The sequence below is a fragment of the Mizuhopecten yessoensis genome, unplaced genomic scaffold, assembly GCF_002113885.1.
Source record: "Mizuhopecten yessoensis strain PY_sf001 unplaced genomic scaffold, ASM211388v2 scaffold6411, whole genome shotgun sequence".
NCBI lineage: Eukaryota > Metazoa > Mollusca > Bivalvia > Pectinida > Pectinidae > Mizuhopecten > Mizuhopecten yessoensis.
This window is the reverse complement of record NW_018406536.1, coordinates 231,111-242,416: the sequence shown is the minus strand read 5'-3', so window position 1 is coordinate 242,416 and position 11,306 is coordinate 231,111. Positions and strand designations below refer to the sequence as shown.

The following is an 11,306-nucleotide window of genomic DNA, read 5'->3' as shown; positions in this document are numbered from 1 at the left end:
AATCTTCATACACAGGAGAACTCCACATACAAAGCGGCACCATGCAAGAGGCAGGCTTTGAGCGGGCCCATGTTCCTAGAGATGTAGACGTTGCGGCAGCTGCTAGAGGAGTTTGGCTTGTCAAAGTATGTCATCCTTTCGATTTCATTATTTTCTTTATCACTCTAGTCAAGTCTACCACACGTTTTCCCTGTCAAACAATCATACTTCCTGGACGCGCTGACAGCCAGCAATCCACATTGACACAGGGACCTGTATTTTTCGTTTATTTTACTTCTTTACACTTACAGTGTACTCTTCTATAATACATGTTGGTACAGTGCGTCTGAACGAGAAACCGAGTCACTGTGTGATCGGGCATATATCAGAAAGGCTGAAATCGAATACTAGAATCTTATAAGATTTTAAAATTGTAAAAGCTGGGACTCGATGCAAGGCCAGACAGGGGTTCGAACCCAGGACCCTCTGAACTCTAGATGGACGCTCTACCAATTAAGATATATCTGGTCGCCGACAATCAACCCATTTCAGTTCCGCTACAAAACAACCTGCCGATCGATACAGATCTACAAATGAAATTCATGTAATGAAGAATAACTGCTTTGGCCAGTACAATGATTACCAACTTTGAAAGATGGCCAGGACTCTGTGTTATGAATAACAAAGAAGTAATGTCCAAAATCAGTAGTGTGATCATGACTGAAGTGTTTTCCAAAGTTTTATTCTTCTTCTTCCTTTACAAGGATCAGACTCGGAGGTTTGAGTGCGCTTGCATGATCCTGGGAGGTGGCATTAAAAATGTTAAAAACAATTATTTTTGTTAATTTATACTATAAGATAAAAACAGAAAACACTTTATGGAAGGTTGAAACTAGCCAGGGCAGACCTGAAAGAGTTCAGGTTTGGCTCCTGTGCTAGGGATGATGGTGACGAATTCCAGTTAACAACAGCTGTTCTAGGGAAGAATGAATATTTATACAAATTTGTGTGGGTTGATATTTGATTAATTCTGTGGGCCCCTCTAGTTCTCCTGTCACCTGATGTTATGAATTGGTATGGATCAATAGCCACATGTCCGTTTATTATTTTATATAACATCATGAGCCTGGCTTTTGTTCTTGGCTGGGCTAGGGCCCGGGGGCTCCCAGTTAAGTGTATTTATCATGTTGGTGACACATCCAGGCTCTCTAGATCTATGATCATTAAATACGTATCTGGCAGCCCTACGCTGTACATTTTCAATTGCTAGGACCTGGTCTGAAATAAAAGTGTCCCAGCAAGTGGCTGCATATTCTAGTGATGGTCTTACTAGTGTGGTGAATGTCTGGGTTTTGACTTTGCTGGTGTTTACAATTATATATTGCGTGGTCAGAGCTATGAAGCGGTCTTGTTCCAACTAACTGAGGAAAATCAAAAGTGCTAATCAGTAATAATATATCTGATTCACGCTTCATATGATTATAATGTTATCTANTTAATAAAACTCGAAAATCGTTTTGGGTGTTCTATAAGCTGAGGACTAATGATGTCATGCATGTAACTACTATAGGCTCTTCTGGTCTCTTTTTGGATTTTATTTTCTTGTACCTGTCCCAGTCTTTTGTCTTGTGTGTTTTCTTGGCTTTGTTATAGGATCTTCGTTTTTGTTGGGCTAGCCTATTTATGTTGCTATTAGCCCAGGGATTGGTGAATTTTGACCTCGTTAGTTTTTGGGGTACGTGGGTTAACTGAATTAAGGAGGTTCCATGGGAGGTTGGTTGATAGCAAATACTTTGAAATTGAAATGAGACTACGTCATGATACAAGCTTTTATTGTTATAAAAGAAGATAAAGACTAATCTCATTCCTTTCTTTATTTCTATTCAAGGTCCCGAAGTATCTGTCTGAAAAGTGGAAGAAAAACTCAGGGAATAGCGATGTTGGAAAACTGAAAATAACTACATCTAAGTATGTTGGTTATTCCTTTATGGAAACTGCAATTTAACCTGCAAATGACCTCCATGACTTACGTACTGAACTTTTCTGCAGTGGCTTTACATTTGAAATACTCCTAAAAAAGACATACTTTTATCCAAAAACCAAATAATAAAATCTTAACTGCATTTACTTCTTTGACTGATTTCGATGACTTAAAATTAGAAAAGTTAACATGCTGAATTAACCTACAATTTACATGCTTTACATTCATTGCTGAGAATTCGGCAGTTGTGGCATATTACATCTGTCTGTTAAGTTTATGATTGATACATGCGTCAAATAAACTGTGTATAAATACTTGGTATTATCTTTTTATAGATTTCCTGATCAAAAACCCAATGTGGTGTTCACATTGAACGACAGTCTTGCCAACCAGAAGGTGCCAGGAGAACAGCCATGTCCCAAAGAACACAAGATGAAGCTCACTGGACTGGGAAACCAGAACCTTGTTATATTCTCACAAATCCCTTTGTCTGGAAAAAAAGGTAAACTAGTCAAGGACATACCTGGTTTTTAAAGGAAACACTTGTGATGTCTGTTTCACTTTTGATTTGATGCTTATTGAATGGATAATAGACAAAATTTCCAAAGTCATTCCTCATTTTACAAAACTCATCCAATGACAGAAAACTCCAGCACCTTAAATGAGATTGAATTTGAAAACTATTTGATTTCAACATCTATTCTAATTTAAATGTAAACTTTTCCACAAACACCTACATCAAAAGATTATGACGTATCAACTGTGAACTGAAAACAAGGCATTGTTGACCAATTATATTGACAATTTTCTATAACTTTTCCCCAAATTTTTTTTCACTGCATTATTTATTTCACCACGAAACACACATATATGCTGATTTAGAATATTTCTTAAATGGATCATGCTTGTTAAATTAAGGGAGACAACTTGAACATCAACCACAAATTGTAGACTTGTAATATGAAATATCTGGATTGTATTGCAGAAGGAGAAGCAGGAACGTCGGAGTCCATGCCCCTAGGTAATTAGAAGGAGTCGACAATGCTTTTTAAAAACAAAAATATCAGTATTTCGAGTTTAGTTACATATCTACTGTAAACTTTGTTTGATCATACAGTGGCAGAGGTAAGCAATAATCTTTCCCTGTATGGAAAGTATACTGACATGCTCCAACATGCAATAAAACATTAGATAAAGTGCATACCAAACCTGGTGCCCTTTTTCCTCAAAAAGACTATGGAGAATTTCTCTTTTCCATCAAAAATATATTAAAAGAAAAAAGTCAGTTATTTCAGACTACCTATGCATGTTAAATTGCATTTGTAAAATATTTAATTTACTATTGGAAGTTATGTGAAAAATGTTGATAATTTTACCAATTGTAATGCCTGATTTTGATTTTTCTGAGTTGAGTATTTCAAGCAAAACAGCATTGTTTTGACAGTTAGTGGAAGGGGAAGAAAATACCAATGAAACAATGCCTAAGGAGGTTTTGCCAGAGAGAAACAATGATTTAAAACTTGATATGATTTGAGAACGAGTAATATTTCAACTTGTAATAATGACATTTTTTTTTAGAGAAAATTGCCCTAGAGGGTCGAGTCATTCAGAGGGCAGAGTGTACTCCATTAATCAAAGACAATAAATATCTGGACCTGAAAAGGTAAAGTTGACAATAATTGCCTGCTATTAGATTATACTAGGTTTATTATTAAAATTTAAGAAAAAATAGTTTCCATAACTCGTTGAACCAGATTCTACCAAATTCTATTAAAATTCATTTTCACGAGACCAAATACAATTATTTTTTATATTATTAGTCCCCCATATAATTCTGATATCGGGAATACTTTTTATATGGAATGTGTCAATATTTAATTTCATTGTCAGATAAATGACTTATAACTTTCAACAGTTTCAAAACTTTAACCAAAATTATGTTTTTGAGGTGATTGTTAGGTTGATTTGAGTGTTATCTCTCCAATCTGTTTAACTGTAAAAGTCGTAAGATTTTTTAAAAATGTTTGAAGACGTAAATTATACTTTTTTGTGTTAAAACTACTATTTATTCTACAGACTTCAAACAGAGGTGACCAACCGTCCGAAGAGAGAAGTCATACAGATTGACACTGTAGTTGCATCATACAAGCCTGTCAGTAATCACAAGTTCAATGTAAGTATAATCATACTAAAACGTATTCAATCTTCTTGTTGTGGAACAGGTTTTTGATGAATATTTAATTGGTATTCAATTAATATTCACAAAAGAAACAGGTGAGTTGAAAAAGCCCAATAGATCTCTTTTGTTACTAGTTGTAAATTAAGAAATATTTTTATATTTGATCTAAATTAAAATGACACGAGTGAGTAAAATGTGGCATTGAGTGAAGAATATAGAGACTTTAAAGTGAGAGATTAGTAAGTAAAGGTATGTAACATGTGAAATAATAGGCTTTATAATGATACCTGCAAGGAAACAGACTTTGGACATCAATACTACTAGCCCCGGGCATTGGAATGCTATCTGTTCTACATAGAATGAAATGAAACACATCTGAACTGTCTCCCTTAGGTAATGAAGGATATTCAATAATATTTCCAAGGAAACCAAGTTTAGATCAGGTAGCTTTCAACCAGAGCCTAGGATAGAAATGATATATGTTAAAAAAAACACTGTTCTAGATAGAAATGTTAACATACCAGAGTTGCCTCCCTTAGGTTATGCATGACGAGAAGGTGAAGAATGAAGGCAAACGTCTGCGGGCGGACAAGGACAAAGTTATGGATATGCTCTTCAATGCCTTTGAAAAACATCAGTATTACAATGTAAAAGATCTGGTGACTCTGACAAAGCAGCCTATTGTAAGTTTTCATCTTGTTTAATCTCCTTTTGCATAGAAACGTTTACATAGATATCAGAAATGTGTCTCTGAAGACTTTATGTTTATAGTATTTGAAGTAATGACAGTAATAAGACTAGTACAAAAATATTAAAGCAAAACAACATCTCAATAAAACACTAATGATTTTATTGTTATTGCTTTATTAATACATTTCATTTCCTTATTCCATCAAAGCAAAACAACACCATTGATCTCAATAAAGAATGTATTGTTATTGCATCATTAATACATTTCATTTCCTTTTTCCATTTTTATCCTGTAAATTACTATTTTTTTCAGATAAATGTATTGTTCATGTTGATATTTATTTAAGTTGTTGGAGGACAAAGTAATTAAATGTTTTGAAGATGTCTAATAACTGGTGAAAAAAATTTGATTGAAAGGAACCTTACAAAGTTATTTATGTTACTGAAGCTCTTCTGTTTGTTTATTTAGACATATCTGAAGGAGATATTGAAAGAGATATGTACTTATAACATGAGAGCTCCTCACCGCAACATGTGGGAATTAAAACCAGAGTACAGACACTACAAGGAGCAAGGACCATCAGATGGATAATAGCTCTCCGCCACAACCACATTTAGCTTGTTTCCATCATAGCAGCTCCCCACGGTGACAAGAATTGGCTTGTTGCCATCATAGCAGCTCTCCATGGTAACAAGATTTGGCTTGTTGTCATCATATCAGCTCTCCATGGTAACAAGATTTGGCTTGTTGCCATCATAGCAGCTCTCCATGGTAACAAAATTTGGCTTGTTGCCATCATATCAGCTCTCCATGCTTTCTATGGTAAGAAGACTTGGATTGTTGCCAATAAAGCCCACTCCATGGCATTTAGAGTGTGCTTGCTGCAAACATAGTAGCTATCCACAGAAACTAAACTGGGATTGTTGTGAATTTAACATCTCTCTAATGCAACAACTTGCTTTGTCAATGAAGCACTTTCCCACAGCAACTTGACTTAGCTTGCTGGTAATTAAGCAACTGTCAAAGTCAACGAGGCTTGGCTGGACATTTTGAAGCAGCTTTCCAACTTAACCCTTTCACCCCTATGTAATTTTAGTAGACTCTACCATGCATTGATCTGGCTGAGTCTATTATTGTCTACAGTGGTGAAAGGGTAAATGAGTCTTGGCTTGTTGCCAGTACAGCAGTTTTCTACCACAATGTTATAGTTTAACTTATACCCGGTACAAAACTTTTACAGAACTTCTCTTTCATGACCAGGCCTGGATTGTGCATGTATAGACACAGTAAACTTTTGATATAGTTAGATAATTGAAGATCTATGTTTGTGAGTTGAAATCAGATATTTTAATACTATATGTTTCCAGTTAAGCATTTAGGTAAATATAATGACAGTAAAAAGATGATAGATATATTGGAACATAGTATTTCAACTTCTTGGTTGCAGCGGGACTGTTGAAAGCAAGATGTCAAATCAACAAATTTAACTTCAGTTTAGAATGGTTGATGACTCATTATTTGTCATTAGATTTGCTGCTAAAGAAAGCTGTTTTCTTGCATGTACACCTGTATATGGTGTATCCTATTCTCAAAATTATCCTTTCTTGAAATTTTGTTAATGCTTAAATCATTTTGTGTCAAACATTGTTAATACATTAAGCCCACCTCAGTTAAATTTTTAATTGCACTACTGACAAGAATGTTGTTCACTGTTGTTCTAAAATGTTCAAATTTGATAAAAAAAAAATCACTTTCAAGTTAGATAACAAATTCAATGTGAGTTCGAGAAAACTGACATGGTTTAATACATTAGTTATATGATCAAACATTTTCAAGGGTCCTGGATGCAAATTTATAAACATGCATTACATTAAGATATCGGGAAATTGTCATTACAAACAACTGAAGCATTGTGCATGTGGACTCATCATATTTTTACCTGATAAAGTATTGAAAAAAATATTTAGCCACAATTGATCGTATTTAACAGGACACCGTTAGATATCCTGTATGTAGTTGGTCACAGATCAACATTGTTTTAACCCTTTCACCACTGTAGACCATAATCGACTCATCCAGATCAGTGGTAGAGTCTACTAAAGTGACCTAGGGGTGCAAGGGTTAACTAAGTAAAGTGTAAAACGTGTGTTTTGTTATTGAATTGGTGCAGTTATTCATTTCTTTGACATCCATTCACCTCATGTTTTAGGCAATGTCATACATGTAGGTACACAGCTATTTCAGAATTATAACCACATACAAAAACGTACCAAAACAAAATTACTCTTTATCTTTTGTCAAGGAAATCTCCTGTTTATAAATAAGCCATGACAACAGATTGTAAAGGATGGATAAAATATGGTGTCAAATATGGATATGGAAGTGAAAAAATGTAAGAAAGGGAAAGATATTGCTGTGTTGGATGTTATATATATTGGGGTGTCGGATAGAAGTGTTACTTGTATTGACACTAGATTGTAAGTGGTCTGTTGTATATATACTGAGGCATGTAAGTGTATTTAATATACATGAGTATATAATAGTTTTACAGTGATGAATGAGAGTATTTGTAGTACATGATGGTTGTATGTTACTTTGTTTAAAAATTTGTACGTTGATGTGACTTCCTTTGTAAGATATTTTTATGTACAACATTGAGAGTATATTTACTTACAGTCTATCTCATTTCAATAGGTTTCTGTATTGTTCATAGCATGAACTGAATATCAACCATTTTTTTTCCAAATAATAACTTGTTTTACTCAGTTTATTGATTTCTCAAAAAAAGCTACAAAACTTGAATAAAAATTTATAATATAAAATTTGAATATTTTATTTATAACTACAGAAAAAAGAACTAACGATGAAAAATATCCATATATTTTACTAGTTCTTGAAAATATTTCTTCAAATGTAGGTTTTGGTGTTCCTAGAACAACCCTGCAAGTTAAAGGAAGAGATAAAATAGCAAAAATTGATTTATTCAAATTAAGGAGTTCAAGCAGTTTGAATGGTTAGTAAGAATTTGTTTATAAAATATTGTTGTTAGATGCTGATTTCTGACGAGTATGTACAACAAAATTTCAAGGCCTACGATTACGTTTACAGGTCTACCAGGCTTTTACTCCTAAAATATATTAAAACGTCCGTCAGCTATACTATAATTCCTCAGGTGAATTGGAAATATAATTTGTGTGATCTGTTGTTAGATTGAGTATTTTGTATGAACGTTTGGTGCATATGTCTTTTAAAGTAAAAACAATAAAAGACTATAAACAGATCATTGTAACTTTGCTGTTGTTTTTTAGCCCAACATCATTTGATGGTGGGCTATTCAAATCGCCCTGCCTCCGTGATCCATCGTCCGTACTTAAACAATTCTTGTTATCAATATTTCTCAGGAAGTACCAGAGAGATCTTTCTCAAAATTTATATGTAGGTTCCCTTTGGTCCCTAGTTGTGCATATTTACTTTTGAGACTGATCAGATAAACAAAATGGCCGACAGACAGCCATCATGGATTTTGACAGTGAATGTTTGTTATGGTTATTTCTCAGGAAATACTGGAGAGATCTTTCTCAAATTTTATATGTAGGTTCCCCTTGGTCTGTAATTGTGCATGTTTCATTTTAAGACTGATCGGATAAACAAAATGGGCGATAGACCACCTTCTTGGATTTTTAGGTCACCTGAGCTTTAACTCAAGTGACCTATTGCTATCCGTCTTCTTCCGTCGTCTGTCGTCTGTAACATTTTACATTTCCAACTTAAGCTGAAATACTGGCAAAGGGATTTCATAAATATATCATGGGAAGGTTACTGACATCTCCCTGACCAAGTGTTGTTATTTTTCGGGTCGATCAGAAATCAAATATGGCCGCCACGGCCGCCATTTTGAAAAACTATTTCAAACTTAGTCAAGTTCTTCTGGGCTGATTGAACTGAAACTTTGTAGGAACGATTGACACATGGTCCTGACAAAGTGTTGTTATTTTTCGGGTCGATCAGAAATCCAATATGGCCGACACGGCCGCCATTTAAAAAAACAAAACTATTTCAAACTTAAAAACAAGTCCCTATAGGCCGATTTAACTGAAACTCGGTCTAGGAATGATCAGCTCATGGTCCTTACAAACTTAAGTTAACGTTATACTTAACTATTTTGTACTCAAATTGGTACATATTTTAACAACAAAAATAAATACTGTAGGACTCAGGTGACCGTTTAGCCACATGGGCCTCTTGTTACAGTGAAGGTTTGTTATCGCTATTTCTCGGGAAGTACTGTAGGGATCTTTCTCAAGTTTGATATGCAGGTTCCCCTTTGTCCCTGGTTGTGCAGGTCTACTTTTGACACTGATCAGATAAACAAAATGGCAGACAGGCAGCCATCTTGGATTTTGACAGTGAATGTTTGTCATCGCTATTTCTCAATAAGTAATGTAGAGATCTTTCTCATATTTAACATGTAGGTTCCCCTTGGTCTGTTGTTGTGCATGTTTAATTCTCGGAATGGCCAGATAAACAAAATGGCCGACATGCAGCCATCTTGAAATTTTACAGTGAAAGTTTGTTATCGCTATTTCTTAGGAAGCACTGGAGAGATCTTTCTCAAATTTTATATGCAGGTTCCCCTTTTTCCCTGGTTGTGCATGTTTACTTTTGAGACTGATCATATTAACAAAATGGCTGACAGGCAGCCATCTTGAATTTTGACAGTGAAGATTTGTAATAGCTATTTCTCAATAAGGACTAGAGATCTTTCTCAAATTTGACTTGTAGGATCCCCTTGGTACATGTATGTAGTTGTGCATGTTTTCTTATAAGACTGATCGGATAAACAAATCTTTGATTTTGACAGTTGAGGTTTGTTAGTGCTCTTTCCCAGGAAGTAATGGAGGGTTCTTTCTCAAATTTTATATGCATGTTCCCCACTGTCCTTTAATTGTTAGCTCACCTGCCCGAAGGGCAAGTGAGCTTATGTCGTGGTGCGGTGTCCGTCGCCCGTCAACTTTTCCTTTAAACAACTTCTTCTGAAGAATGAAATGGCCTAGAGTCATGATATTTGGCTGAAAGCTTTTTTGGTAGGAGCCCTACAAAGTTTGAGAATGAAAATGACCTTGACCTTCTTTCAAGGTCACAGGGGTCAAATATGTCAAAAGCTTCAAATGACATCTTCTGAAGTACTGAAAGTTATAGAATCTTTATATTTGGTTGATGGCTTCCTGGGATAGAGCCCGACAACGTTTGAGGATGAAAATGACATTGACCTTCTTTCTAGGTGACAGGGGTCAAATGTGTTAGACATTTCAAACGACTTCTCCTGAAGAGCTGAAAGGTATAGAATCTTTATATTTAGCTTGTAGCTTCCTAGGAAAGAGCCCAACCAAGTTTGAGAATGAACATGACCTTGACCTACTTTAAGGTCACATGAGGCAGATATGTCTAACGCTTAGAACAACTTCTTCTGAAGAACTGAAAGGTATAAAATCTTAATATTTGGCAGGTGGCTTCCTGGGAAAGAGCCAAACAAAGTTTGCGAATGAAAATGACATTGACCTACACTCAAGGTCAGAGCGTTCAAATATGTCAAACAGTTCAAACTACTTCTTCTGAAGAATTAAAAGGCATACAATTATAATATTTGGCTGGTGACTTCCTGGGATAGAGCCCAACAAAGTTTGAGAATGAACATTAGTTTGACCTACTTTCAGGGTCACAGGGGTCAAATACATTCTCTTTTGAAGAACTGAATGGTATAGAATCTTTATATTTGGCTTGTAGCTTCCTAGGAAAGAGCCCAACAAAGTTTGAGAATGAAAATGACCTTGACCTACTTTTAAGGTCACATGAGGCAGATATGTCATACACTTCAAACGACTTCTTTTGAAGAACTGGAAGTTATAGAACCTTAATATTTGGCTGGTTATTTCCTTGGAACTGGCCAAACAAAGTATGCGAAATAAAATGACCTTGACTTACTTACAAGGTCACAGTGTTCATATATGTTAAACAGTTCAAACTACATCTTCTGAAGAATTGAAAGGTATAAAATTATAATATTTGGCTGGTGACTTCCTGGGATAGAGCTCACCAAAGTTTGCGAACGAAAATGACCTCAACCTACTTTAGAGGTCACAGAGGTCAACAACATTTTAATGGATTTGTTCTTAAGAAACTAAAAGGAATGGATTCATAAGATTTGGCTGGTAGCTTTTTGGAATAGAGCTAACCAATTTGAGAAGGAAAATGACCTACTTACAAGGTCACAGGGGGAAATATGTCAAGCAACTTCTGAAGAAGAATCAAAAAGCATAGAATCTTATAATAATATTTTGCTGGTAGTTTCAACAGATGGAGCCAACAAAGTTTGCGAGGGAAATATTTTTAGTGCAATATAATATTTAATGAGAATATTTTGCTATGACTGCTTAAATATTCAGGTGAGCGATACAGGCCCTCTTGGGCCTCTTGTT

The 11,306-nt window shown here is 35.1% G+C and overlaps 1 protein-coding gene across 1 annotated transcript; it reads left to right on the top strand.

The window, feature by feature from the left end:
• The first annotated feature begins 21 nt into the window (after positions 1-21).
• Positions 22-8,111, top strand: LOC110452114 (general transcription factor IIF subunit 2-like). The gene is made up of 8 exons (XM_021500446.1): positions 22-125; positions 1,868-1,947; positions 2,296-2,462; positions 2,946-2,981; positions 3,539-3,623; positions 4,037-4,133; positions 4,679-4,822; positions 5,299-8,111. Exons 1-8 carry the CDS (start codon positions 42-44, stop codon positions 5,419-5,421), a joined length of 816 nt encoding a protein of 271 aa, XP_021356121.1. The 5' UTR covers positions 22-41; the 3' UTR covers positions 5,422-8,111.
• Positions 8,112-11,306: the final 3,195 nt, after the last annotated feature.